Source organism: Rhinolophus hipposideros (genome assembly GCF_964194185.1).
Source record: "Rhinolophus hipposideros genome assembly, chromosome: 3".
NCBI classification, from domain to species: Eukaryota; Metazoa; Chordata; class Mammalia; order Chiroptera; family Rhinolophidae; genus Rhinolophus; species Rhinolophus hipposideros.
Window position 1 is genome coordinate 39,626,036 of NC_138049.1, and position 26,929 is coordinate 39,652,964.

General features: G+C 37.7%; 1 protein-coding gene across 1 annotated transcript in view; it reads left to right on the plus strand.

Annotated features, from left to right (window-relative positions):
* The first annotated feature begins 22,460 nt into the window (after window positions 1–22,460).
* Window positions 22,461–26,929, plus strand: part of CEP85L (centrosomal protein 85L) — a 110,489-nt gene continuing 106,020 nt past the window's right edge. Inside the window, exon 1 of the mRNA XM_081044778.1 lies at window positions 22,461–22,899. Coding sequence (XP_080900904.1) covers window positions 22,827–22,899 — 73 coding nt within the window. The 5' untranslated portion in view covers window positions 22,461–22,826. The remainder of the gene's footprint in view (window positions 22,900–26,929) is intronic.

Genomic DNA, 26,929 nt, shown 5'->3' on the forward strand with positions numbered 1-26,929 from the left:
AAATGGACTGAGAGATGATATAACTAAGATATGTTAGGCAATGTTATCATCTGTTCTTCATTTGGTTCATGGGAAAAACTAACTTCAGAAATAAGGAATTATAAGCAAATTCAGTGTCCATGAACACATCCCTTTCATGAAACTTTATATTTTCCTCACTTTTTGTTCATTCTGTACACACTTCCTGGCTAATATTCATAGAACCTGACTTTATTCATATTATTGTTTATTCATCCATTCTTCAGTTCTTTACTGTGTGTCAGGCCCCTTTAGGTGTTAAGAAAGCAAAAATGGATACGAAGCTTACAATCTCATGTACCATGAAGGGGATCAGATGTGCAAATTAAAAGTAACAAGACTGTGATAGTTGGTAGGAACTGTGTTCTGTGGACCTGTTGAGTGAAGTAAACTCAATGCAGTAAGATGCCGGTGATGCTTGGCAGATAGTTGAAAATATTCACTGAGAGATAAAGAGAGGTTAGTACTAGACATAGTACTATGGGGACTATTGGGGACTATTGGGGACTATTAGCATCTATGTGGCAGTTATAAACATAGATGTACATGAGCTCACAGTATCATTGCTCTTTTCTAAAATAATCACATCTCCAGAATTGCCTATCAAAGTAATTCCTAACTCCTCCAGCTGGCGTTCAGACAAAACAACGATGGTTCAGCACTATGGACAGTGCCAGGATTGCTGGCATCCCCCCACCCTCACCCCATATTTTAGTTCTGTTGCATCAGGACATCATTATCTCCCCATATCTAGCTTTCTTGCTTTAACTCCTACACTCCCCTAGCCCATACTGTACACTTAAGTCAGCTGTATTAAAGTCATCTAGTTTGAGTTTTTCATTGTTTTTATCCGATGACTACCTGAGGCCCAAAGAAGTTAAATAATTTGCTTTGAAGTAGCATTTCTGGTTAGTGACAAAGCTGGGACCCAGATCTCCAGGATCATGGCTTAGTGTTCTATTATCATACAACATGGGAGAGAGACTCCACAATTTTCCTAGCGACAAGTTTCAAGCTAATAGTAGTAAAAAAATAAATAAGTAAAATAATAATAATAAAAATAATAGAAATAAAATAAATACAAAAAAACTTCTTACCTGGTTCTCTGGTCAACTGACCTGGGAAAGTTTTTACACATTACTTCTTTGATTATTTTATCCTCCCTTTTTTGAAATTCAGTATTAGATATCCTAGATCTGCTCCCAACACATCTTCTTTTCTCCCATCTTATTCATTGCTGTATCATTTTCCTCTGATTTCTGGAAGATTTTTTGAATTCATCTTCAAATTAATTGATCTGGTTTTCACTATTCTATAATTTTGCCTTTTGATGCTTCCATTGCATTCTTAAAAAATAAAAAAAAAGTCTAGCAATCCTATTCTTATTTCTATATCAATCTTTCCTAATCTCAAATTGTTCCCATCTTAAATATGTAATGTTATTTTTAAAGTGATAGCTTTATTGAGAAAAAATTCACATACCACAAAATTCACTTTTTAAAGCATACAATCCAGTGAGTTTTAGCATATTCATAAAGTTGTGCAATAATCACCACTATCTAATTTCAGAATATTCTCCTCATCCCCCAAAGGAACCACATTAACTTATTAACAATCCCTCCTCCACCTGCCCCGTCCCTGGCAACCATTAATCTGTTTCTATGTATTTGCCTATACTGAACATTTCAAATAAATAGAATCACAAAGTATGTGGTCTTTTGTGTCTGGATTCTTTCACTTAGCATGTTTTCAAGGTTTATCAATATTGTAGCATGTATCAGTATTTCATTCCTTTTCATTGCTGAATAATATTCTCATGTGTGTATAATTGTGTTTATCCATTCATTAGTTGATGGTTATTTGTTCAATTTCTATTTTTATGTGATGCATAATATGAAATTTGTGTATAGGGTATTGTGTAAACATATGTTTTCATTTCTCTTGGGCATATGTCATTTCTCCTGGGTACATCTACCTAGGAGTGGAATTGCTGGGTCATAGATAACCCTATATTTAACTTTTTGAAGAACTGCCAAATTGTTTTCCAAAGTGACTGCACCATTTTACATTCCCATCAGCAATGTATGAGCATTCCACATCCTCACCAATACTTTTTATTATCTGTCTTTTTATTATAGCCATTCTATTGGGTATGAAGTAGTATCTCGTCATGATTTCATATTCCTAATGACTAATAATGTTGAGCATCTTTTCATGTGCTTATTAGTCATTTGTCTATCTTATTTGGATAAATGTCTATTCAGATTATTTAAAAATCGATTGTCTTTTTATTGTTGACTCGTAAGAGTTCTGAATGTTCTGAATGTAAGTCCCTTATAAGTTATATTATTTGCAAATATGTTCTCTCATTCTGTGTGTCATCTCTTCAGTTTCTCTAGGCTTCCTTTTAAGCACAAAAGTTTTTAATTTTGATGAAGTCCAAATTATTTGTTTTTGGCTTTTTGTGTGTGCTTTTGGTGTCAGATCTAAGAAAACATTGCCTAATCCAAGATCACAAATGTTTATGCCTATGATTTAATAGTTTTATACTTTTAGCTATTACAATGAGGTCTACCATCCAATTTTGTATTAAATTTTGCATATGGTGTGTATATGATGTAATGTTCTTTTGAATCTTATTGATAACTCAGCATCTTTCCATCTTTCCAGTACCTGGCATTCAGAGATTTTTTCTAAAAATTTTTGTTGTCATTTTTGTTTGTATTAACTGTTTCATGGGTGGGGTTATTTAAATTTATTCTTCTGGTTAATCTCCAATTATAGTTTAAAATTTACTCTTTTAATCTGGAAGATATTTCTTCTGCTTGTTCATTTTTATGATTATGTTCATCTCCATTGATGAAGTTCACAGGTTTCAGAATTGTTTGAAGGTCCTGTTCCAATATGAGGTTCAGACAGTGGGTGAAAGGAAAAATTAAATTTACCACATGCCTACTTTAATAAATTGGATTTCAGCTGTCGATTGGAATAAGGAAAGAATTACATCCACAGAGGGTAGGGCAACAGGCTTTACCACGGTGCCACAGAATTCCTACTTGCTTTGTTGTGACTCTACTTAGTATATGAAGGATAAAATAGGATGGCATGGGATACTGCTCTATGTGGACTCCAGCATTTAATGGACTTCCCACAGATGCTGGTAGGATTGACATTTGTTGCTGCTTCACTGCCTTGTATCTCACATTTGCCTCTAGATACAGCACACTTTAATAGAAACCCCCTAATGTTTGTAGCAAGTGCCAATTCACATTCTTCCCATTTTTATATCCCTTTGGATATTCAACAGTAGTTAAAACATAAACTTAGATCAGTGTCTTGCATCGGAACCCTTCTTTCAGCTTCTGACTTGGCTCTATTTAATACTGATTATTCTTGTCCTCCATCTGCTGACCCAGGTCAGTTCTGCTTCCTATACTCCTTAACCTGAATGATTATTTTGTGTTTTTGCTGGTGTTTCCTATACTTGCCCTGCTCCTTCTTTAACCTCCACCACCAACCTTGGTGACTGATTTATTTCTTTGTTTTAGAGCACTAAACAAGAATCCGAGGCTGGACTGTGCTTGTGCTGGAGGTCTTTAGTATTTCCACATTGCCTCACTTTTCTTCATTTTTATAGTGAAGCCCAATTACACCTAAATTAGCCAAGTCTTTGTAATGTAGAAATGCCTAACACACACACAGGAGCTTCTTAAATGTATTGAAGTACCTTATTCATTTTTATATTGCCCATAGCACTTAGCACCATCTATGTACATAGTTGCTACTAAACAAATATTAAAGAATGCACTTGAATAATGAAAGATTAATATAGCAAATTCTTAGTAAATAAAAAACTTCCTCTCTAGTAAATAAAAAAAAAAACCTTCCTCATTTTAAACAGCTAGAAGATAGTTTTTCATCCTTACATTTATTTTAATGATGGATTTGAAATGGTACAAATGGATTTCAGTGCTGTTTTACAATATCTTCCTGGAGATAATTTAGAGTAGAGAGATACCATATTCTCAGTAAATTTTAACAAAACAGTGATAGACCAATGATGAAATTATGCTTTTGTCTTCATTATACTAATTGAACTTAATATGTTTTCTTATTAACAGTAGTGTTTTATATATTCTCAGTTCTGTTTCAAAAAGGATTTAAAATGGCTGACATGAATATATACAGTATAACAATATTTAATGTAATTACAATAATAAGTTATAAGGAAAACAAAAAAGAGAAAATGGGTGCAGGGAAAAAGAGGAAACACCAGCAGGAGAGAAGATGATAAACAGTGTATGCTGCGCGGTCACCTGTATGCACTGGCTTGTGGAAAGCCATGTATTTGGCTCTTGACTTCTCCAAGAAATTTCCAGAGGGCTCACAACCAGTTATACAACCAGTGTCCATCGAGTCAAACCAGTTACTTGGAATGAACACAATTTCTCCAGTTACTGAAACCAGGGAGAAATTTTTCCAAAAGTGTGTCACAAAGGCTAGACTATAAGTTATAATGACCACCATCCTTACAGCCAACACAGCACAGTTTCATTTACTGAGAAGTGATTTCTCAGTATGGGCTAAGAACAAACAGTTCCTTACACAGAAATTTCATTAAACTAATTTTATGTTGTGCAGTGTTTTTGACACTCACAATGACCATGCTAGTCCTGATGAGGAAAACATTTCCCTATGGTCAACTTGAAATGCCTGGATGCCTCTAATGCAGCTCAAAAGCTTTGAAGACATTTTCAGATCAGTGGGCATATTGTTGGATAAAAGGCACCAAAAAAGTAAAAGAGCAAGAGGTCTATGGTATCAGTAAGCTTTCTGCTGCAATAGTGCTGCATAACAAACAACTACACATTTTAGAAGCTCAAAACAAGAAACGCTTGTTTCTTTTGCTCAAGGTTTTGGTCAGCTCCACATCTTCTCGTTCTTGAGTCAGTGGCTTGCCAGTAGATTTTAGGGGCAAAGGAAGTAAAGCCAAAGACCAACACATTTGAAGTCTCCGCTTGCATCACATCTGCTAACCTCAGCTGGCCAAAGCAATTTACATGGCCAAGCTCAGTATAAAGTATGTGGGGAAATATACTCTGCCTACTCCAGTGCAAGGTGCTGTGAAGCTACTTGACAAATGCTGTGTAATTCTGTATCTGGCAAGGAGTGAAGAATTGGGAATAATCCAATTACTACAACTATACCCCTATTTGCTATACTCCTTCACGTTTCACTGCCCATTTTGCACCTCTAAGAATCACATGATGTTGGATTTGTAAGGAAGCTGAAAGGTTATCTAGGATGATACTTTTATTTTACAGATGAGTTATTTGGGGCCCAGCGAGATTATGGGACTTGCCTATAAGTCAATTCAAAGTTCTGCTACTAAGAACTAAATGTTGTAACTCCAACTTTCTATATTCCACTTCCAAACCCCAGAACTTCATGGAACTGTATGAGTTTATTTCATGAAATAAATACATGATCAAGGACCTAAACATCAGTCTTCAGACATAAAAGCCTAGATTGGCTGCAGAGGTAGAGTTTTGGTAGTGCACTGAAGGGAGACCTTAAATTCTAGGGTCTGACTTGGGGAAATCTTTTTTTTATAAAACTTTTCTAATGAAAATATTTACAGATTCTAGGTTGTTATTTTAAAATAGGTAGTTCCCAGAAGGAAATATTTAGTTTGTTTCTCAGTTGCTTTCCATTGTCCTCCTGTTTCATCTGACAAAGAATCAAATGTAAGGAAGGGCAAGGGGGTGGGTAGGTGGACTAAGGATGGAAAATTGCCAGAGATGGAGGACAGATAGAAAACAGAGCCTTTTCAAGTTGACTTTTGTTTTTTAAGTTTCCCTAATGTAAATCACTATTTGCTATGTGTTTGGCTTACTCCTCAAAAGCAGATTTGAGCTGGTAAGCAAACTGAAATGCACTGAAGTAGGGTTTGTTTTGAGAGATGGGAACAGCTGTTCCTCCCGGAGTCCTCAGCAGACATGGAGCCTATCTATTACCTCAGTGTTCCTAGATGGTATTGCTTACAACCCTTTTTGTATTTTGTTTACTGTTCCAATTCTGTAGGTCAGTTTGACCGGATACTATTTTTTTTTTAGAGACACTTAATGACTAAGATAGTATTTGTAACGTCCTGTCCAAGTTTGACAGTTTCTTTAGCATTTCATGGTTTTACTTGCGCTTTGTTTACTGCTGTGAATCGGTTCCCTGGCAAGAAACTTGACCCCGGTAGATGATATTATCTTGGAGGAATGTAGGGCTAGGCCAGAGGGTAGTTCTTCTGAGAATCAGTGATCTGACCACACATAATAAACAAAGTCAGATAAGAAGAAGCCATTCAACATTAAAAACAAAGAGTAACAATTTAGCTATACAATTTAAAATTAGAAACACAGGAAAAGATATAAAATATGTTTTAAAATAGTTGTATACTATCTTAATAGTATCCTGTTCCCTTTATTTTAGCCTGCAACAGATGAACCCCAATTTCCCATTTTTAACAACAAAAAAGAAATTTCACAGAGCCTTATACTATTATAATAGTAATTGTAATTTTTTAGAATTTGAGAAAATACAGAAAGACAAAACACACTGTTATGAGTTCAGTAATGCTTTTTAATTACAGTCATACTTTATTAAGCAAAAGAGCATTTACCTTCATTTGAAGAATAGGCATATCAATGCAAGCCGCTTTATTCAGGATACAGATAAGTGTATTCTTACTTCATGGAACTGTATGTCCCCTTGTAATGATTTTAAAGCTCAGCTGATGTGCATGGCTCGTAGGTGGGGATTTAAACTTTTGTCCTTCTCTTTGTGCCTATCAGTTTTGGGAGCTATCCTATTTAATGACATCATTGGTCTACCGTCTACACAGGTACTGCATATTCTTATTAGTTGGATCAAAGTCTTTCTAAAAGTTAGAAGACTTGAATTTGGCATCTTTCTTTTTAAATCTATTACTATGTTTCTTTGAGAAAATCAATATCTTTGAGATTATTTTACCTTCTGCAAAATTAAGGATGAGGGCTAGAGAGAGATGCTTGCTCTGCCCCACTCAACAGAGTATTGTGAGGAAGGTAGGGCTAGGCTAGAGGGTAGTTTTTCTGAGAATCAGTGATCTGACCACACGTAACAAACAAAGTCAGATAAGAAGCAGCCATTCAACATTAAAAACAAAGGGTAATAATTGTAACACCTAATTCTAGAAACATTAAATGGTAGCTGGAACTATTTTAGTGGAATCTTCCCATTTAGAGCCTAATTCTTAGCTGTTACATTACTAGAAATTTATAGTTCACCCAGAGTTACATCGGCCTGTATGACTGCCATGTTCTCCAGATTCTCAGGCTTCAGGGACAGGAGTGGTAACCTAGTTTTAAGTCTGTGCAATGGACTGGGCCAGGAGTGGTAACCTAGTTTTAAGATTTACCTCTGCCATGTCAGTGAATCATTTCAATTCTCTGGGCCTCAGTTGCTTGTGAATAGAGAAATGGACCAAAATCTCAGCGGCATTCACTTTGTGCAACAGGGCTCTTTTCCTTTTTCTTTTCCAAATGAGTCTTATTGTGAAACTTCAACATATAAACATGATATGAAACAATGCGTAATTTTCACATGCAGTTTAAAACTTGCATTGTTTGCAAATGAGGCCCTAGGAGTACAGCTTGAAAACCACAGGTTTAATTAATATTTAAGATAACAGCTTTAAATGAAGATGTTCACTTATTAATTTAAAAGTGAGAGATATTCCTGCCCAAAGAATTTCCATTGGTCATCTTCTTGGGACATTTTGCCCTGATGGTCATGTCCACTCAGGAAATCAAACCTTAGATCAGAACTTTGAGCATAAAATAAATCAAAATAAGTTCTATATTCTTGAGAACTAGTTCCATTTATTTTTTGTCTCTGACAAATTGGGCAGGGAAATCTAGAATCTTATCACCACCCCCTGTAGACCAGTATCGGAAGAAACATTCACTATAATCTTACCCTTCATGTTTCTATACCTCCATGTAGATCTCCATACTCCTATTGACATGGCTCTCCTCCTAACATTCAGAATATGGATCGTGGACTCCAGGGTGAGAATATTTCGGGTCATCATGTTTGAATGCTCTTTACAGAATCCTGGACATGCAGTCGTGCAGGTGGCCATGCAGTTGCTGCTTGCCCACTTCCTATGTTGCAGGGTTTACTACCACTGGTGACAGAGTCTTTTCTTTCCTCCAAAGAGTAATTCTTATACATTTTTTTCATATGTTGATCTAAAATAGGACTCTCCATAGCTTCAAATATCATTAAATGTGGAGATATCTGATGAATGAGTCATTTTATAGCCTACTCTAGTCTGCAAAGTCCCCACAAGATTCTGAGCTACTTCAGGACTCAGCCTGAATCGGAAGGATTCATCTTTTTTTGCTCAGTATCTAACAGTACCTGACTTGCAGAGGACACTCTATAAACCTTGAATGGCTGACTACATGAATTAAGTGGATTTGTAGCAACTCATTAAGCAAGAAGAAAGAATGGATTCCGTTATTATTTTTGAAGGCAGAAGTTACAAAGTTTATAACTCAGTCTGTCACTCAGCAAATCTACTTTATATCCTCAGACCCTAATAATGCCCCAGCATTCTCATGACTTCAGGAAACTTAAGTTTCTAAACCACACTGGGGTTATTCTCAGGGTGCAGATTGAACTGTCACCCAGTATCTGCTTTCATTTTCAGTCACTGAAAGAACTGAGGGGAGCGAGAGCATGAGGCTGGTAGAGCGTCAGGCTGGTAGAGCATGGCAGCTAATGATGGGAACCAGAGACTGACCACCTGGGTTCTAATCCTGGTCTTCCCTATATGACTGTAGGCAAGTTACTTGCTATCTCTGTATCTGTCAAATGGATATTAGCTAATGTGAGGATTCAATGAGTTGATAACCCTAAAGCTCTTAGGGGAACAGAACCAGGCATGTTGTAAACATTCAGTAAGTATTGACTCTCATGCAGTCATCCTGGTTTAATGGAAGAAACATAAGCTTTGAGTCAGGCAAGCCTGGCTTTTAATCCATGCTTTGCCCCTTTTTCTTGGATAATCATTTAATTTCACTCAACTTGTTTCATCTTGTGTAAAATGTGGCTAATGATGTAGCCTTGGGGGTGGGGTGGGGAGGATACTTAAAACTGCAGAAAATGCAGGACTTCTGATCCCTACGATTCTATGTTTAGGGAAACAACCTGATGGGGCCTGCTTTGGATATGAAGGAGGAAGACCAAGGCAGAGAACTAAATGGATTTCCATGATAAAGTACGAATTTTGAGCATCCCAGAGCTTGAGATGAAAGCACCAAGCCCAGAAATTAGAGAAGTCCAGCAAAATAGCTAAGAGTCCTGGGCTCTATTTGGGGCAACAGTCTTAATATCCTGTTAAGTTGTTTGTTCCTTGGCACCATAGTGCACCATTCTTACCTTTCACCAGAACATAGACGTTTCTTACACAAGAAATCATATGTGGGGAATCCTTTGGGGAGTGAAGAAATTGGGAGTGATGTGTTATAGCATTGGGTAAGCTGGTACAGCAGAAGAGAAAGCAAACAGGGCGCATGTAGAGGAGAGGTGGAGGATTTGGCTCAGGTAGGAAAACAGAATGTGCAGTGAGGAAGAGAAACCTGGAGACATGGGGGAGGAGCAGCAAATTTCTCACCAATATGGGAGATGGCCATCAAGCACTTTTATTTTTCACGGATCTTAAAGGGTAAACAAAACAAAACTAGGGTTAGCTGAAGAACCTAAGTACCTTGCATCTGAGTTATACGCTGAGCAGGATTCTTACAACAATTAGAGTTAATGGATGTGAACTTCTAACACAACGTAATTATTCTATAAATGATAACTATCGTTTATCCTGTTGATTCATATATTATTCAATGAATGTTTTTCTAACCAAAGGAAGCCGGGCAAAGAGCAGCTGGTGAATGTGGGGGCAGTGGAGCATACAGGTTCATTCATCTTCCTGGTGTGGGACACTTACCTAACATCCCTCCTCCTACTTCCCATGTCTCCTTTCTGCGCAAGAAAATATACTCCCTGAATGAACAACACCAGCTTTCAGGATTGCCAGGGCTGGGACAATTGGGGAGCACAGGCACGCTTGTGTGATTATAAAAGATTGTTCCTAAGTCATGTTCATGCTTCAGAGAATGCCTGTAGACTAAGAGTTTTAAAATTACTTCATTAATCAACTCAGTTAAGGTAAGAGTGACAAACAGCGTTCTAAAAACATGCAGTTATTTTACCCATGATCCATTTTCCAGTAAGTGACGACCAAGATAGCTGGAGCACAAGAATAGGTAATGGCTTTGTTTTCCCAAGATGTAGTCATTGCGATTATTTTTAGATGAAAGATTTGGAGCCAGAAGCACAACTCACAATTATGTTGCTATGATTCTACAACCAGTTGTTTTGAGGAATTAATTCAACTGTGACAATTTTAAAGTCACCACATTTTCTGAAAAACAAAAGAATAATCAGCAGATAAAACCTGAAAATAACAGTTTCCATGACATGAAGAGCTGTTTCTTGCAATCATCTCCATCTTTCTAATTTTGTAGCTTGGACGCCCCCTTCCTTTAGGTCCTCTCCTAGTCCCCAGCTCTTACCTACTCTACCAATTGTTGAAGCCCACTGACAGCCCCTCCTTCAGGAAGCATTTCTGTAGGCCCCAGCCTGATGCATCTCCCCTTCTTCTGAACTCCTACATTGATTGTGCATTGTCTACAACCTTCCTGGAACTCTTCATCCTCTCCCTTGAATTCTAGATTATTTTTTTATATCTCTCATTATTTCCAAAGCTGGGTTTGTACTATGTAAAAATGTTACATTACAAAAACAATATGCATTTTGAGCACATGTTGGTTCAAACATGTTTGAACCAATGTTCTCAAAAATTTGGGAGAAGAAAGGAAAGTATTCATAATCTCGTCATCCTATCACTAATTCTGTAGGCACCATTTCAGGATGTTTCTTTCTAAACTTTTTTCTATGCTTTTGTTTTTCATTGATTTAATTCCAGTGGATATGCAATTTTATATTTTGACTTTTTTTATCTAATGTTACATCGCAGCCATTTTGCGAATTGCTATATAGCCTTCATAAATATGAGTATATTACTTTAAAGGGTGCATAATATTGACTATTGTTAAAATTTTAGATTGTTTATTATATTCCACTATAATAAATAATACTGTAGTTGACATCTTTATGCATATAGTTTTTCTCAGTGTATGTATTAATATGTGTATATGTATGCGTATTTTGATATTTTTTCTTAAGAAAATGTCCCAAAAAGAAAATTACTAAACCAAAGAGTATGATTATTTTTGTGGCTTTGAAGTCTTTGTATAACCCCTTCTCAATTCCACTTTTTCCCTTCCTCTCCACAGACAGCTAGAATTGAATGTTTATCATTCCTTTGCATTTCCATTTCTATATCTTAAAAGAAATTTTTTTTTTATTGGGGAATATTGGCGAACAGTGTGCTTCTCCAGGGCCCATCAGCTCCAAGTCATTGTCCTTCAATCTAGTTGTGGAGGGCGCAGCTCAGCTCCAAGTCCAGTTGCCAATTTCAATCTCAGTTGCAGGGGGCACAGCCCACCATCCCATGTGGGAATTGAACCCACAACCTTGTTGTTGAGAGCTCGCGCTCTAACCAACTGAGCATCTGGCCATCGCCCCTCTTGCATCTCAGTGGCAGCTCGTTGTCTTCAATCCAGTTGTGGAGGGTGCAGCCCACTGGCCCATGTGGGAATTGAACCAGCAACCCTGTCGTTCAGAGTTCATGCTCTAAGCAACTGAGCCATTCAGCCGCCCATTTCTGTATCTTTTAATTGTTAAATCTTTGATTACTAATGAAGTTAGTAATCAACTTCAGGTTCTAGAGTCAGGTAGAACTGACTTTGAATTTCTGTTCTGCCACTTGCTAAACATGTCTTCTTGGACCTCTCTGTGCCTCAGTTTCCTCATCTATAAAATGGAGATAATAACCATGCCTACTATTCTTTATCATGTTGTTATAAAGATGAAATGAGACAGTGCAAGTAAAATTCTTGGCACAGTGCTCGGTACTCAATAATACCTTTCATTATTACTCCAGTTTTTCTTTTGAATTATTTTCTCCTGTCCTTCCTAAAAAGATTAGATTACCTAAAACTTGTAAAATGCTTTATCAAACATGATCATGTTTGCTCCTTACAACAGCTTTATGAAATAGTACTATAACAATTTCCCTTGATAAATGAGCAAATGAGCCCAAGAGGTCCACAGCCAATTGGGAGCAGAGTTATGTCTGAAATTGGGTTTTTGGTGCCAACACCTCACATTTTGCATGTATTTGCTGCAGCTCCATCACCTCTGAAACCTAACAAGTTATTTTATGATACAGTAGGTCTAGGAAGTAGTTTTAGCAATGTTCTTTAATTCAATCATAGATAGATCCCAGTTTCTCTCTAATTTGTAATTGTTTTCCTTGTCTATTTTTCATGAATATTCTGTATGAAATATTTATTGCTTTTATAAAACAAGATATACTCTTAAGTTCAACAAATAATGTTGCCAATTATAATATAATTATATGTACATTATTTGAGATCTCTAGGCTTGATATTTTTTTCTGATTTCTTTAATAAGACAAAATAAAGATCTTTAGCAATTCCTGCATCCAAATTCCAGTCCATTTTAATGTATTAATCATAAACATTTTAACTAAAATCATCCCATAATGAACCTGAGTATTTACTAATAGTTAGCTGGAGTAGGATTAAAATTTTATGATTTATAAAAATTAATTTTAAAATAATAAACTTTATTAAAATACTTTAAACTTTTTCACAAATCTTATTTTTAATTTTTTTCAAGACACAAGAAAAAAGTACTCTGGATACAGATTATAATGTACTCTTGTATGCATAATAGTAAACATTAATAAGTATCAGTTTTGTTTATACGAATCTTAAACTACAGTTTTATGATGTCACATTATTGTAATCATATTTTTCTCAGTTTATCAATACTCATTTTTTTCTTTGAATATTCTGACATCTCTCACATTAAGTGATATTCTCCTTATCGTATATAAGAAAACCAGATTCAGGGGGTTAATGAGGCAGTTACAGACATCACAAAGCCCTGGGGCCTAGTGAAAGGAGGGAGCAGAGAACATCTTAAGAGTCAGGAAAAGTGTGGGTTAACGGACACAAGATATTGCAAAGGCTATTTAATGAAATAAATGCTGAAGTATTTTAAAAAGACCAGTATAGATCCTGCTAACCTACATCCAGTGTTCATTTTGGTTTTATTCCAATAGGAGAATAATTTAGTTCATTTTTTTTCTTCCAGAAACCACAGGGTTCATGTAAGTGGCAGTATGGTTACTGGCTGTTTATGAAAACCATCACTTTATAAATGACAGTCTGCCCCTCACCTGGCTATCTGCCAATTTACCCAGTTACTCACTGTAGCAGTACTCTGGGTCTGGCCCTTTGCCAGTATCTGAAAAGGGATCAAGACATACGAGCTTCACTGGCTCTCACTTGAGGCCTCCTTCAGCGGACACCTTCTCCAGGAGGCCAGCAGTCGCCACAGCAGCAGAAAGACGCCTCACAGCCTACAGGGTTACCTCCTAATAGAGGTTATATTAGCAGAAGAATGCCCACATCTCCCAAAACATTTTAACGACATTCATCATGACCCTCTGCATGAAAAGGCAACAGAAACACTACAGTGCCTTGTACCGGCATCCTGCATAGCAGGTAGGTACTTAAAGGGTAGTAACTACCTCTGCCCTGGAAACACGGATATGCACACTCTCATCTGCTTGCTGACTATGATTTATTTCCTCCAAGAAATTTTAAGCAATCTGTTCTAAAAGATGGTATATGGGAAGATGAAAATTCTTTAAAAAAATAATACAGTAAAACCCAAACTCGAAACTGGGGCAAACGTGGCCATGCTCTCCTATGCTTCCATTTTCTAGAACCAGTTTCGGGCAGCCGGTTCAGGAGCTGGACAAATTCAGGGGCCATTTTAGGGCAAGCCAGGGTGGGATTAGATGTTCCAGTCTGCACTGTTCTCCTAAGCCTGCCATGATCTGAAACTTAGCTCTTGGGCCTAGGCCAGAACCAGACTGATGTCCAAGGGTGAGCAAAGAAGGCAGCAGTGTTCAGGCAACTGCTGCACGGAATGCTCTAGATAATGCCTTTTCGCTCTATTCTCCCCCTGTGCTGATCAAATGCTCTGAGTCCCCTGGAAAATAAATGCTAACTGCTATCTTTTGGCCTCAGCTGAAAACAGTTATCCTTTATCAATCTTTCACAGTATAAGTAACTTGCCTAATTCTACTCAGGCTACACTTTGCTCCATAACTTCATAAGAAAATTATCTGTAACAGAAAAAAAAAAGGACCTAGTTAATTAATATCAAGACCAATTAATATAAAGATTTGTATCCCAATTAGGAAAACATCATATTACTTCATGTATATCAAATATACGTATTTTGTCGTCATTGAAAGTATATGTGTGAAGAGTGAAAATTTAATTGTAGATTCTTTGTTCATGGTCAATTCATCTCATATTCTCTGTGAGAACTTATGATAATGAATGTATTTGATATTTGGGTAGTTTTTTTGTACTCTCATTTGCAGTTCAATAATTGGTGACTTGAGGTGCATAGAACATGAAAGAGCGAAACATCTCAATTACTAGAATGAAAGTACAAATTAGTTATTCTGCTAGATTTTAAAAAAATTTAAGTCTTACTGGGTTTTAAGAAAAATCTGTAAGATGTTATTCTTTCTGAATTCAGCTTTGAGTAGTGTGTTAAATATAGATTCCTTGAACACAGCATTACAACATATTAGAAACATTTAAAAAATACCTTGTCTATGCCTCAAACTAGAGAGGGAAAAAGACCAATTTTAATTAATTAGTTTTAATTAGTTTAGCCTAGATATATCCAAATATAAGGTGATACCATTTGTTTTCAGATGTATTTTCAAAAATGTGATTGGAACAGCCTGATATGTTAAAATTTTGAGATGTAAGGGAAATAAATGTCCACAGAATATTAGTTTACTTATATTTATAAAATATACTTATTTAGATATGTTGCTTTTTCCACGGTCATATTTAAAATATATTTATCTCCACTACAACAGCATAAGTATTGCACTACATTTTAAAGTCATTTGAAAAGCTCATTTATCTTTTTTTAAAAAAATGCACATTTCATATTTTACAGATTGAATTTATGTTAGGCTAAGTGACTTTTCCAATCAGTATGCTGTTCATCAAAATTAAGTAATTAAGAGAGTGACCCATAATATGAAAAACTGTAAGAACTGAAGTACAAAGTGACTATCTTTTCTGAGAGGTAATTAGTGTTAAAAAACACACAAAAACAACAAACCCAAACCACTATTACCTAATAAATATATATGTATGTTTACACAATAGGATATTCAAAAGCTATAAAGGGTTATAGTGGCCCAACTTAGGCACTCAATAAATATTTACCAAATAAATCAGTAGTGAATATTTTTATACTATCTTCTTTCTGTTTGTTAATATGTATTATTTTTACATTCAGAAAAATCATAAAGATAAGTAATTTGTTCCCCCAAAAAACTGAAAATTGTAGCTGGACTTATGTTTTATTTTCTGAATATATCATACTTGTTAAAATTCCAGATCTCCATTGAAATTTTAGCAAAAAGTTTCAACCCTTAACACTAGCCTAGATCACTTTAGGTATTGTTTTAGTGCTATTAACTCTTTGCAGTTTCAGAGATCCCATCATTCTTCCACTGTGTAAGCAGTAAGGGGAAAATTATGAATGAAAACGTGCTAAACTTAACAGAGTTATTGCATTGAATTCTCTTTACTACCTAGAAGTAAGAAAGTTACTATGAAAACTGTCTTCATGTTTTAAAATTATTTGGATAGTGAAGTTGTAAACAATTAATTACTCTTAACTAATTAAAATCCTGTTGACATCCACAAATTCAATAAGTTTCACACATTAATACTTTGCTCCTGGAATTACTTTGGAGAGTGGCAAACTTTTCTAACTGGGACATTAGTTGCCAGGAACAGCCCAGTCAGGACTATTGAGAACTTTCTACCCTGAATTTCATGTGTGCCCAAGTGTATTCTGAGTTCATTTAAACCTGTTGTTCCTCTCAATCCTGCCTTTCTCTGCTGTTCAAAACGTAAGGCGCTATTTATCTATACTACTGGATGGTTTCAGTCCGTGTTGGTATGTGCCACTTTCCTGGTGACCCAGCTATGGTTTACTGTCCTCAGAAATCTTTTCATCATGCTCTATGGAACCCTCACTTTACTATTTAAACTAAATACATAGATGAAAACTCAACTCCTTTATATCTTTATCTTCACAGATTGTTTTAGCTGGTTTCTCTGGGAAGTAGATGCTAAAATGGAGTTAGGAGTGCAAGAGGTTTACTGGAGGGTAACACCTGTAAAAGAAAAAAAGGAATGAGATTGGAAATGAAAGGTTCAGACAACAATGCAGATCTGACGAGGTCTCAGTCAATCCAGTGGAGACTAGAAAACAGGCTGATGATTAGAAGGTTCTGCATAGGAAAGAACAGCAGGCCCCAGTGTCTCCATGGTGCTCAGTCATTGGCTGGGGCTATCCAGGAAAAGTGTGGTGTCCACTCAAGAGCTGAAGCAGATCCCAAAGGTGCTGCTAGCTGGAGGCTATCAGCCAACTGCACTCCTTGCAGCTGAACATCAAGATCTTGCTGAGAGATCAGAGAGCTGCAACTCCAATGCTGCCTCACAGATTAATTCCTCCACTGCCCCACCTCTGTAATCTTAAACTCCAACATTCTACCCACTCATCCTCATGCCCTATCTTTCCATCATTCACTCCCTTACTCTCATATCTGCTCTTTGATTTTATGTGAAACTTCCACTCTCTTTTTCCACCAACCTTTCAACATTTCAGCCCTCTCTTGACTTCACTCTTTTCTCCAGATAGGCTAGCCTCAGTTCCCTATCACCTCATCAGTACTCCAGCCAATATCCTTAAATTCCTTGTCTCTTTGTCCCCAAGTGCCCACCCTGCAAAACCCTATTTATCTATCTGCCTTTTTATTTCTATACTCAGATTGCTGGCTGCAGCTAAAGAAAATCATACACCACAGAATAATGTTCCATGGTTTCCAATCTTAGCTGAACCCTAAATACTATACAGAAATCCTATAATTAAGTACTTCCTTCTCACATGGCATCTGAAGAAACATCTTATAATTTTTGTTTTGCAACATGTTGAAGAGCATGATGGGAAAAGCATGAGGTTTGGGTCATATAGATTAAATTTGAATTCTAGAGATCTTTACTGCATGTAGGCCTTCTCTGGATCTTCTTTCTCAGTCCTTAAAATGGAGCTAATATTAACTGTTGATTACAGATTGTTTTGAGGATTACAGAAAATGTGTAACTGGTTTAGTGAGAAGCCTCAAATCATTGAAAGCATATATTCTAAGTTTTTTCCCCCACTAACTGTTTCCAACTAACTGTACTCTTTTGAAAACCCTCCTTCCCACTGAGTACATCTCAATCCAATGCCCTAATGTTTTGGACATTTGAAGTTATTTAAACTGTCCTTTTCTCTACAGTGCAGGTTAAGTAGGAGGCTGTGTGTGTGTGTGTGTTAGTGAAGGCATGATCTGCTTTCTTGAAATTCACATTTCCTTCCTTCCATTTATCCCTCTGGTGTCTGAAAAGGAAGACAGGCAGAGAAGAATTTGTCTCTTTATACATTGTCAAGATTGCTGTCTTTCATTGTGAATGGCTTTGCATCTTTTCTATAGGTTTAGTACCGTGTTTCCCTGAAAATAAGACCGGGTCTTATACCGTATTTCCTTGAAAATAAGACCAGGTCTTATATTAATTTTTGCTCCAAATGATGCATTAGGGCGTATTTTCATGGGATGTCTCATTTTTTTATGTACAACAATCTACATTTATTCAAATATAGTCATGTCATCTTCTGGAACATTGTCATAATGTACTAAATGCGTCCCTCTGGCTGATGATCTTAACTGGGGCTTATTTTCAGGGTAGGTCTTATTTTCTGGGAAATACTGTATGACCAGATAGTGACCATAATAAGTTCCATTGACAAAGACATCAGTCCTAAGCAGTTCCAGTAAACATTGATGGTCCCTTGGAAGACTCATTTTTTGGCTGAATTCCATCCCTCCCAGTCTCACCTCCCAGCCAAAGGACTACTCAGTGATTCAGTGGTACATATCTTACCTATTTTCTCATTGGCCATTGCAACCCAACTCTGGAGTCATAGGTGCAGGTGGAATTCATTTTCTGTATCTCCCAGGAATCAGGGACTTGAGATAAGGTGTCCTTGCCTCCTTGGCTTGGACAAACCATCTGGCCACCTCTCCACAGCTTCCTTCCTCTATTTTGGTAGTGCCAGACAGGGCAGGAAACCCAGTAACTGAGCAGACATCCACAGGGGAAGTTCAGGGAATCACAGTCAAGAATGAAGGCATCAATAAACTTGGACCCAAAGAATTTGGTAAATATTTCTCAAGAGTGTACCATTTCATCATAATCTCTGGACTAATTTGTATAATAGTAACCTCAAAGGGTCAGGAAAAGATGTCAATCAGTAGTTTACTCCATTCTGATACATGTATACAAAGCATCATCTATAACTGACCTGGATATACCAATGGATGTTATTCTTTCTCAGAACTCCATTTCTAGACTGCATGTCTATATTACCAATGTAGTTGCACACTTACATGTTCTAAGCACTTTACACATATTAACTCATTTCATTCCCACAATAATCCTATGAGGTAGTTACTATTATAACCCCCAAATTGCAAATGAGGAAACTGAAGCACAGACAGGTTAAGTAACCTATGTTTCCTATTCACCTTTGTATAGTTGAATGTATCTGCCAGGAATCTAGTTAAAGTTTTAAATCCATCATCAAAAGACAGTTTCTTAGTTTGCTTTTCTTTTTTTTTGTTATTATAAATGATTATTTGAAATTATAACAACCCGTAATAAATTCATTAACTTGTCATTTTTATGGTCTGGAAGAGGGTATACTCATATGCTATGGTCCTTGTTACACCCTTGATACACCAGAATGAACTGTTCCTTGGAATTTTAGACTTTATGTACAAATATATTTCTGTTAAATAGCAATTGTTCTTTAGGAACTATTTCAATTATTATTGATTGGTTTAATTTTTCTACATTTTGTTGGTTTTGCTATTTTACATTTTTGTAAACATGAACCTCTCTTCATGTTTATATTAAACCATAATATGGTTTCCCCATATTATGTACAAGATTTTCTTTTATTTTTATTTAATTTGCCAAATATGATAAATTTATATAAGAAAACTACATGTAAGATAGTTCAACTTAATCTGTTTAGAGATTCATATCCAAAGAATTTAAGATTTATGAATGCAACATTTATCTTTCATTTTTAAATAATCTTTTTTTGAATGCAACATTTTAAATGAAGAGTTTAATATGGTTTGATACTAAATATGGTGCTTTAGTTACTATTTTCCTCTTTGTGATCTAGTTTATATTTTTAAAAGTCCCTCACAAAAGGACTTATATTAAGTATCTGAATTTCATTTAAGCAACAAATTTATATATATTCACACACATACACAGTCATTATTTTCATAACTTACGGTATTATCTCTGCTTACAATCTTGTGCTATGATAAATCTAATCATTCTGAGAACTGTGGATACTGGGTGTATCACGGATGTGGGAGGAAATGTTAGGTCAGTATATACTCAGAATTTATATCATTGAAAAATGGATGGTTACAGTTTACTTCGTATACTATTACTTCATATAAATTTTCACTTAATGTTTCATTTATTTTAATTGGTTTAGAGTTCTGTCCTTCCAAGTTTAAATAGTGGGAACGCAAAAATATTTTATCTTTGATGCCAACTGCCAAAAATAGCAACATGTTTTTACTATACGCTGAAAAACTGAAAAACACATTGAAATATATAGTGTCAACTTCATATATACTTTTTTTTGGTGTGTAATAGCATGCCTTTCACATGGATAAAATCATGTAGAAAACCCTGAGTAAATGATTTTTAAAAAATACTGCTTTGAATTGAGTGGAAGTTAGCAGAGTTTTGGAATAACAAATAAGTATCTTTTTAAATCACAAAGGACCAAGATATGGCAGTAATAGTTCATACATTTCTTAGAATTGTATAAAAATGATTGGTATTTAATAAATGTAACTAATATGAGATTATGGTAACTATAAATCATGAAAAAAGGATAGTCTGCTATATAGTTGACCCTTGCGCAATGTGGGGATTAGGGGCATGGACTCCTACCCAGTGGCAATCAGGGTATAACTTTTGACTTCCGGGGTCCCCCGGAATCCATGGGGGATTGGTTTCAGGAACCTGCAGAATACCCAAATCCACAGAGACCCTTATACAAAATGGCGTAGGACAATGTGTACAGTCAGCTTTTACATCCATGGATTCCCAAATGCGGATGGAAGATATTGTTTTCCATCTGCAGTTGGTTGAATTTGTAGATTTGAAGCCCTGGGGATACAGAGGGCTGACTGTATGTATGTGGAAAAAATATGCATATAAGTGGACCTGCATAGTTCAAACCCATGTTGTTCACAGTCAACTGTAGTTTTATAGCTTCTGATAATTCTTTTTGGAATTTATATTTCTAGGTTTCTTTTTGAACCTATTCAACTATCCTATTAAATGAGCTAATGCACATTTAAACCAGGAAGAGAAAACAATCACATTTTTCTTTGATGTTTCTGTTAATTTCTGTTTTCAGAAAGTTTAATCTTGGCCACCTGCTTAAAATTTGGAGAAACAAGTGGAATTCTACCAGAGGGAGACTAAATGTAAAACTGCAATCAGATGAATTACAACACAAATGTGGTAAGTGATAGACTACACACCTCTAAATTTAACCTCTAAAAATTTGAAGGAGTATTTCCCAGTTAATAGGAAACTTTGTTAGCAAACTTCAAAAACAGGTAAAAACATCACTGGACTCAAAGCTTATTGAGTGTAGGGACTTTTTTGTGGTTTACTTCTGTCATCCATCAAGAGTAGACTATTCCTCCTAGCAGTGCTGGACCAATATTTATTAAATGAACTATTTTGTATCTAAATGTTTGAAGGATTACAATATTGCCAAGGAGAAGTAAGATTTATAAAAGTGGATACCACCCCCTTTTGTCCTTCCTCGGATACTTGCTCATGCCCTCTGGGTTCAGGTGAAATGTGAGAAGTGACCAGGCAGAGGAGGAACAGGACAGTGTGGGTGGTAAAAGGAGTTACACTCCCATTACAGACTTTGCTGCCATTTTGACTCCTTTCTGGTATCTGAAACATTGGTGTAATGCAGCGTGCACACAAGAACGCAGGATATGGCGAGGCCAAAAAGGAACACTAACAGAGCCACAGATAGGGGCGTCATACGGCTATATTCTTGCTGGTGGCTGGGTTGGAGACATAGGAAGCAAGATCCACAAGATCCGCAATCTGCCGTCTCCTTCTCTGCCAACCAACCTCCTAGCAAAGCCATGGCAGTTATATTAGTGGCTAATGGCTAACTGGTAACAGATGATGGCCAATGAGTTACAGATGATGGCCATCTACTACCTGTCCCAACATCTTTCCATGTGAGGCCAAGAGCCTGGAAACTCCTCTCTGGGACTCTGTCCTCACAACTGGGCTACTAGATTAAAATACACGGCTCTTCCCTGAAACCCCTGGTACTAATCACCTTTGGGTATTTTTTTGCCTCTGCTTTTAACTGTGCACATCTCTGTGTTGCAGCTATTTTACCTCTCTCCCCCTCCATTGAATACGCGAGTTAAGGAAAACGACCTCTTTTCTATCCCCCGCCCCCCCGCAATGATTTATAAACGATTTTTGTGTAACTCATTATGATGATTTTAATCCCAATTCCAAATGAGACTGGGAGTCCCTCAACCCTTCCTGGATTGGTCTCTGTATCTCAGCATTAGTGCTGGCAAGGCGGGTCTTCCAGGTGTCTTTCCGCGAAGTGCCCCGGAGGGCATGACAGATTACCAAAAGGAGTGGGGGGTACTGAAAGAAAGGGCCCAGGGCCACGTTATCGCCCTCTTCTCATCTCGCAGGGCGCCGGATGGGGAAAGAGGGATGCGGCTGGTGGGTCGCGCCGAACTAGCCGCCCCTCGCAGAGCAAAAGCTCGTTAGGGTACCCACGGCGACCTGCCCGCAGTCTCCGCCCCGCGCAGCGCACGCCTTATGTAAGCGCCCGAGGCCCCGCCCCCTCCAGGCCCCGCCCCCCGCCCCGCTCGGGCTCCGACTCCGCGGGCGGAGGGGGCAGAGAGGAGCCGCAGCTGCAACTTCGCCTGGAGCCGCTGAGCCGGAGCTCAGCTGGGAACCGAGCAGCCGTCCCCGCGGAGCCGCCGCTTCCCCGGCCCGGGCCTCAGCCCAGCAGGTTCGGCCATGGCAGCCGCCGCCGCCGCCGCAGTCGCGGCGAATCTGGCCCCCGTGCTCCCCGCCGGTCTTTGAGCAGCCGTTAGCCAGCCCGCCCTCCCGCCGGGGCCGCCGCGGCCCAGGCTCCGCACAAGTTTCCGCCGCCGAAGAAGCAGGAGGCGAAGGCGGGGGAGAACGGACGCGGGGAGTCGGGCGCCCCCGGCCCACCCGCCCGCGATGTGGGGGCGCTTCCTGGCCCCTGAGGCCGGCGGCCGAGACAGCCCGGGCGGAGCCCGCAGCTTCCCAGCGGGTAAGTAACGGGACAGTCCCCGGGCTAGGGTGGGGGTCGCGGCCGAGCGCGGCGCCTCGGGACCCCGCCGCCGCTCCCCTCCCTCCTCAGGCCTGGCTGCCCCCGGCCGCCGCCCCGACGCCGCCGCGAGACCGCCCGCGCGGCGTGTTTCCTCCCCGCTGCCCCCCGCGGCCGCGCCGGCTGACATCTGGCGGGCCTCCGTCCGCCCGGCATCCCGGCCCCCACGCCCCAACCCGAAGCTCCCCGGGGCCTCCTTGGTTTGGGCTTTGTCCTTCTCCCTGTCCCTCGTGGGGTGTGTGGCGGGCACGGATAACGGGGCTCCGGGGAGCCGCCGCGGGAAGGTCGCTGCGACCGTGCTGCGGCAGCGGTTTAGAGCGCGCCCCCGGGGGCCAGGGTCCCCTGCGCCCACGCCCGCAGCCTCGCCTTTAGGGGCGTTGGGGGTGGGGGGACGCTGCTGTGATGCCGTCGCTGCAAGTGACTCCCAAGGGGACTTCAGCCCCTCACTGAAATCTGGTCACCGCCCCGCATCCCCCTTCAGAGTAAAGGGATGACACGTCCTGCGGGAGCCAACCGATGTTTGAGCAACGAGGGTGTTAATCCGTTTGCCTCCTCCTTTCCCCTTCAAGCAAAATTTGGGGTTTGCCGCCTTGGCTGTGCAAAGGGAGCTGTTTGTGTCGGACAGCCATTTCATGCCTGCAACGCTCAGAAGTTGTGTAGGAGCCTCCAAATTAGGATAAATCTTCCCCTGATACGGGATAAAAAAAAAAAAAAAAAAAAGCTTGGGTTGCCTGTGACAAGCAGCCTAACGTTGACATTTCCTCCAGGCATTTTAATTTTAACTGAGTTTTGGATCTCTTTGAGAAGCTGAAAGTTATATGAACCTTTTATCCAGAAAAAACCCCACCATATTTACATATATACATTTTTCTACACTATTAGATGGTTCTGGAACTCAACTATTAAGCAACGTGTTCCACAAAATGTTTGCTCTGTAATTGTGTAAATGACATTATTGTAAACATTTTCAAGACTACAAAACAAAACAGAAGCAGCATTTAGAAGTGATTTTTTTGCTGGTAATATTTTTTGCTATTTATAAAATATCCGCTACAAACTCAGATTGCTACTTAAAGTGTCAAATAATGCAATTCTATGACAAATAGAAATTTTATATAATTTCAAGTTGCACAACTTGATGCTTTTTATGTATACATTCCGAAATGATCTCCATAATCAAACTAGTTAACATATTCATCACCTCACATAGTTACTGTGTGTGTGTGTGTGTGTGTGTGTGTGGACACTTAAGATCCACCTTTTTAGCAATCCAGGGTTAGATTTGAAATCATTCTATTAAATTTGGTCATGCAACACTTTTAGAAATAATAGAATTTAAGGTACGCATGAGTTTCGTGGAAACAATATAAGTAGGGAATTATTTTCTCTAAAATGTATAATATTTTTCCCAAGAAGAAGGGACAGCAGTTCAGAGGTACTTAATGTGTATTTACAAATTCTGAAATCAAAGTAACTTCAGTGAGTGAGAAGATACTTCTTTATCCCTAAGGGGCTAGAGGGAGTGGTTTCAATTATTCATACATGTCAAAAGTCATCTGTAATGCCTTTGTAACCTAACCTCTTAAAATTTATTTGTAATAATATGTTTGGAGGTATACTATCACTAAAGCATTGTATCCATTTTTCCATTGTTTTCTGTGAAAAAGAAAACAGTGCTTAGAAGTTAAGTAACTGAAGACAGGTTTTATTGTAGTCTCTAAACCTTTGCTGTGGCAAAGAATAGAATGAAAGAAGGTATTTTATAACTACTACCCCAGTTTAAGGAATTTAGACAGTATATCTTTACAAAGCATACATTTGATTTCAGCTTTGACAGTGACAAACTGTAAGTCAGGAATTTTTTTCAGCTCTATGCTGATAATTGATGACTTTCACAGTAATAGTGATGTAATTTGTTATGTTTATTCTCTATTTAAAATTTAGTTTTAAAAAGTTATACATTAGGTGAAAAACTTTTAAGTGTGGTTTCTTTAGCAAATGAACAGATGGTAAAGGTCAAGATAATGACCTCTCAGTTGATTCGTGTAGGGATTTTTTTTCCTTTCTGAGAATTTGAAGAAAATTTATATTTTTGAAATATTGTCCAGTATGCCTTTTGACTAAGTTGAGCGGTTTTAGGACTTTTCTGAAAAAAAGGAAACCAGACTTCTGATTGAATTTATCAGCAATCATTTTAGTCCTGAGAGCCAGTGTGAAAACAGGGATATTTTAGGTGTCCTAAAACTGGTTTGTTTATACAAATATGTGACTAAAGGGAAAACCACAGGTAACATAGAACTAATATTGTAAAAGATCGGAGGAAGCTTTCTTTTTAAGGTAATAACAATAAAAACAAATAGGAATAATAACGTGGTTTGGAAAATACTGAACTTTTAAACTTTGCTTTAGGATTTAATTTTATGACTTTATCAACAATTTTTCAGCTTTATAGAGTAACTTTGTTATAAGTGAAAATTAGATGAATATTTTATTTCCATACAATTAAACAACCCCCCCTTTTTTTTCTATTGGCAAGTGTGGTTAGAAAGCTAATTTTAAATAGAACATGTGTTATGTCTTTTATGCATTTGGTTGAGTGTGTTTGAGAATATCCTGTTATTCAAAATGTATAATAGTTTCAAAGTTGGGTGAAGAATGGATAAATTTCCGTTAGGCTTCAAAAATCTAGTATGGTATAGTGATATTTTGAGTACTTATATCTAGTTATACTAAATTTGTTCCTGTTTATTCATTATACATGAAATATTAATATATTCAACCATTAACATTTAAAGGTAGGATATGACAGTTTTTAAAATGTGCTAAAAATAAAAATGTTATGGAAGACACATGATCTGAGGAAATGTTATTTGTTCAGTGCCTGGAGCTTTAAATCTACCTCTTCCTCATTGATGCATTACCATAAGGTATTTAGTGATGTCATAATGGTGATAGCAATAACTGGTATGATTACATCAAATACTAAGGTTTTCTGCTGTGGTTTTGAATTAGATGGACCTAAAAGTACTGTGGTAACAGTGAAACATAACTCTTTCGCTTAAACTCAGTTAGACATGTTCTTTTATAATGGGAATTGGGGGGGTGAAGAGTAAATCTCAACTTCAGTGATGAGTTTCGTAAAATGAACTTGATTAGTAATTGAAATTCAATCACTTCTTGGCTTGAATGAATCTGGTAAATTAATTTGAGGCCAGGCAATAAATGGTGAGTTGACAACCTCTTTTTTCATATTGTGAAAAAATATTTCTGCATTTTGAGCACAGAAAGGCTTAACAGAGTCATGATTTTTCTGACTAGATAAAATGTGTTATATATATACACATTTTATATATATACTGAGTAAAATGTGAAGATGTGAAGTCTCCTAGGTAGTATTTTATTGAGTGAAAGTTTAATTAGTTCCCTCAAATTGTGCATTGAAAAATGAAGAGTGTGGTCATTCTAAATAATTTCTAAAGTACAATTAGATACTAATTATTATTTCTACTTTAAGGATATTCATATTTCACACTAGCAAAATAATATTCTACAAAGTGGAATTTATTTATTTATTTATAAACATTTTTTGTTGTTGTTGGGTAATATTGGGGAACAGAGTGTTTTTCCAGGACCCATTAGCTCCAAGTCAAGTTGTTGTTTTCAGTCTAGTTGTGGAGGGCACAACTCATTGGCCTATGTGGGACTCGAACCAGCGACATTGGTGTTACGAGCACTGCGCTCTAACCAACTGAACCAACTGGCCGTCCCCAAAGTGGAATTTATTGTATAAGGTTATTCATTTTAAGAATGGGAATGATCTACATAAAAAGAACATCAAATTGCTCATTATACCAATATTTTACTTCCATTATCTATTTTTCTTTAATTAAAAAAATCCATTTTTTGTTACCTAGTGTAGTGTTTGGCACCTAAGTGTTTGGTAAATGTTAATGAGTGGTAGGCATTGTACCAT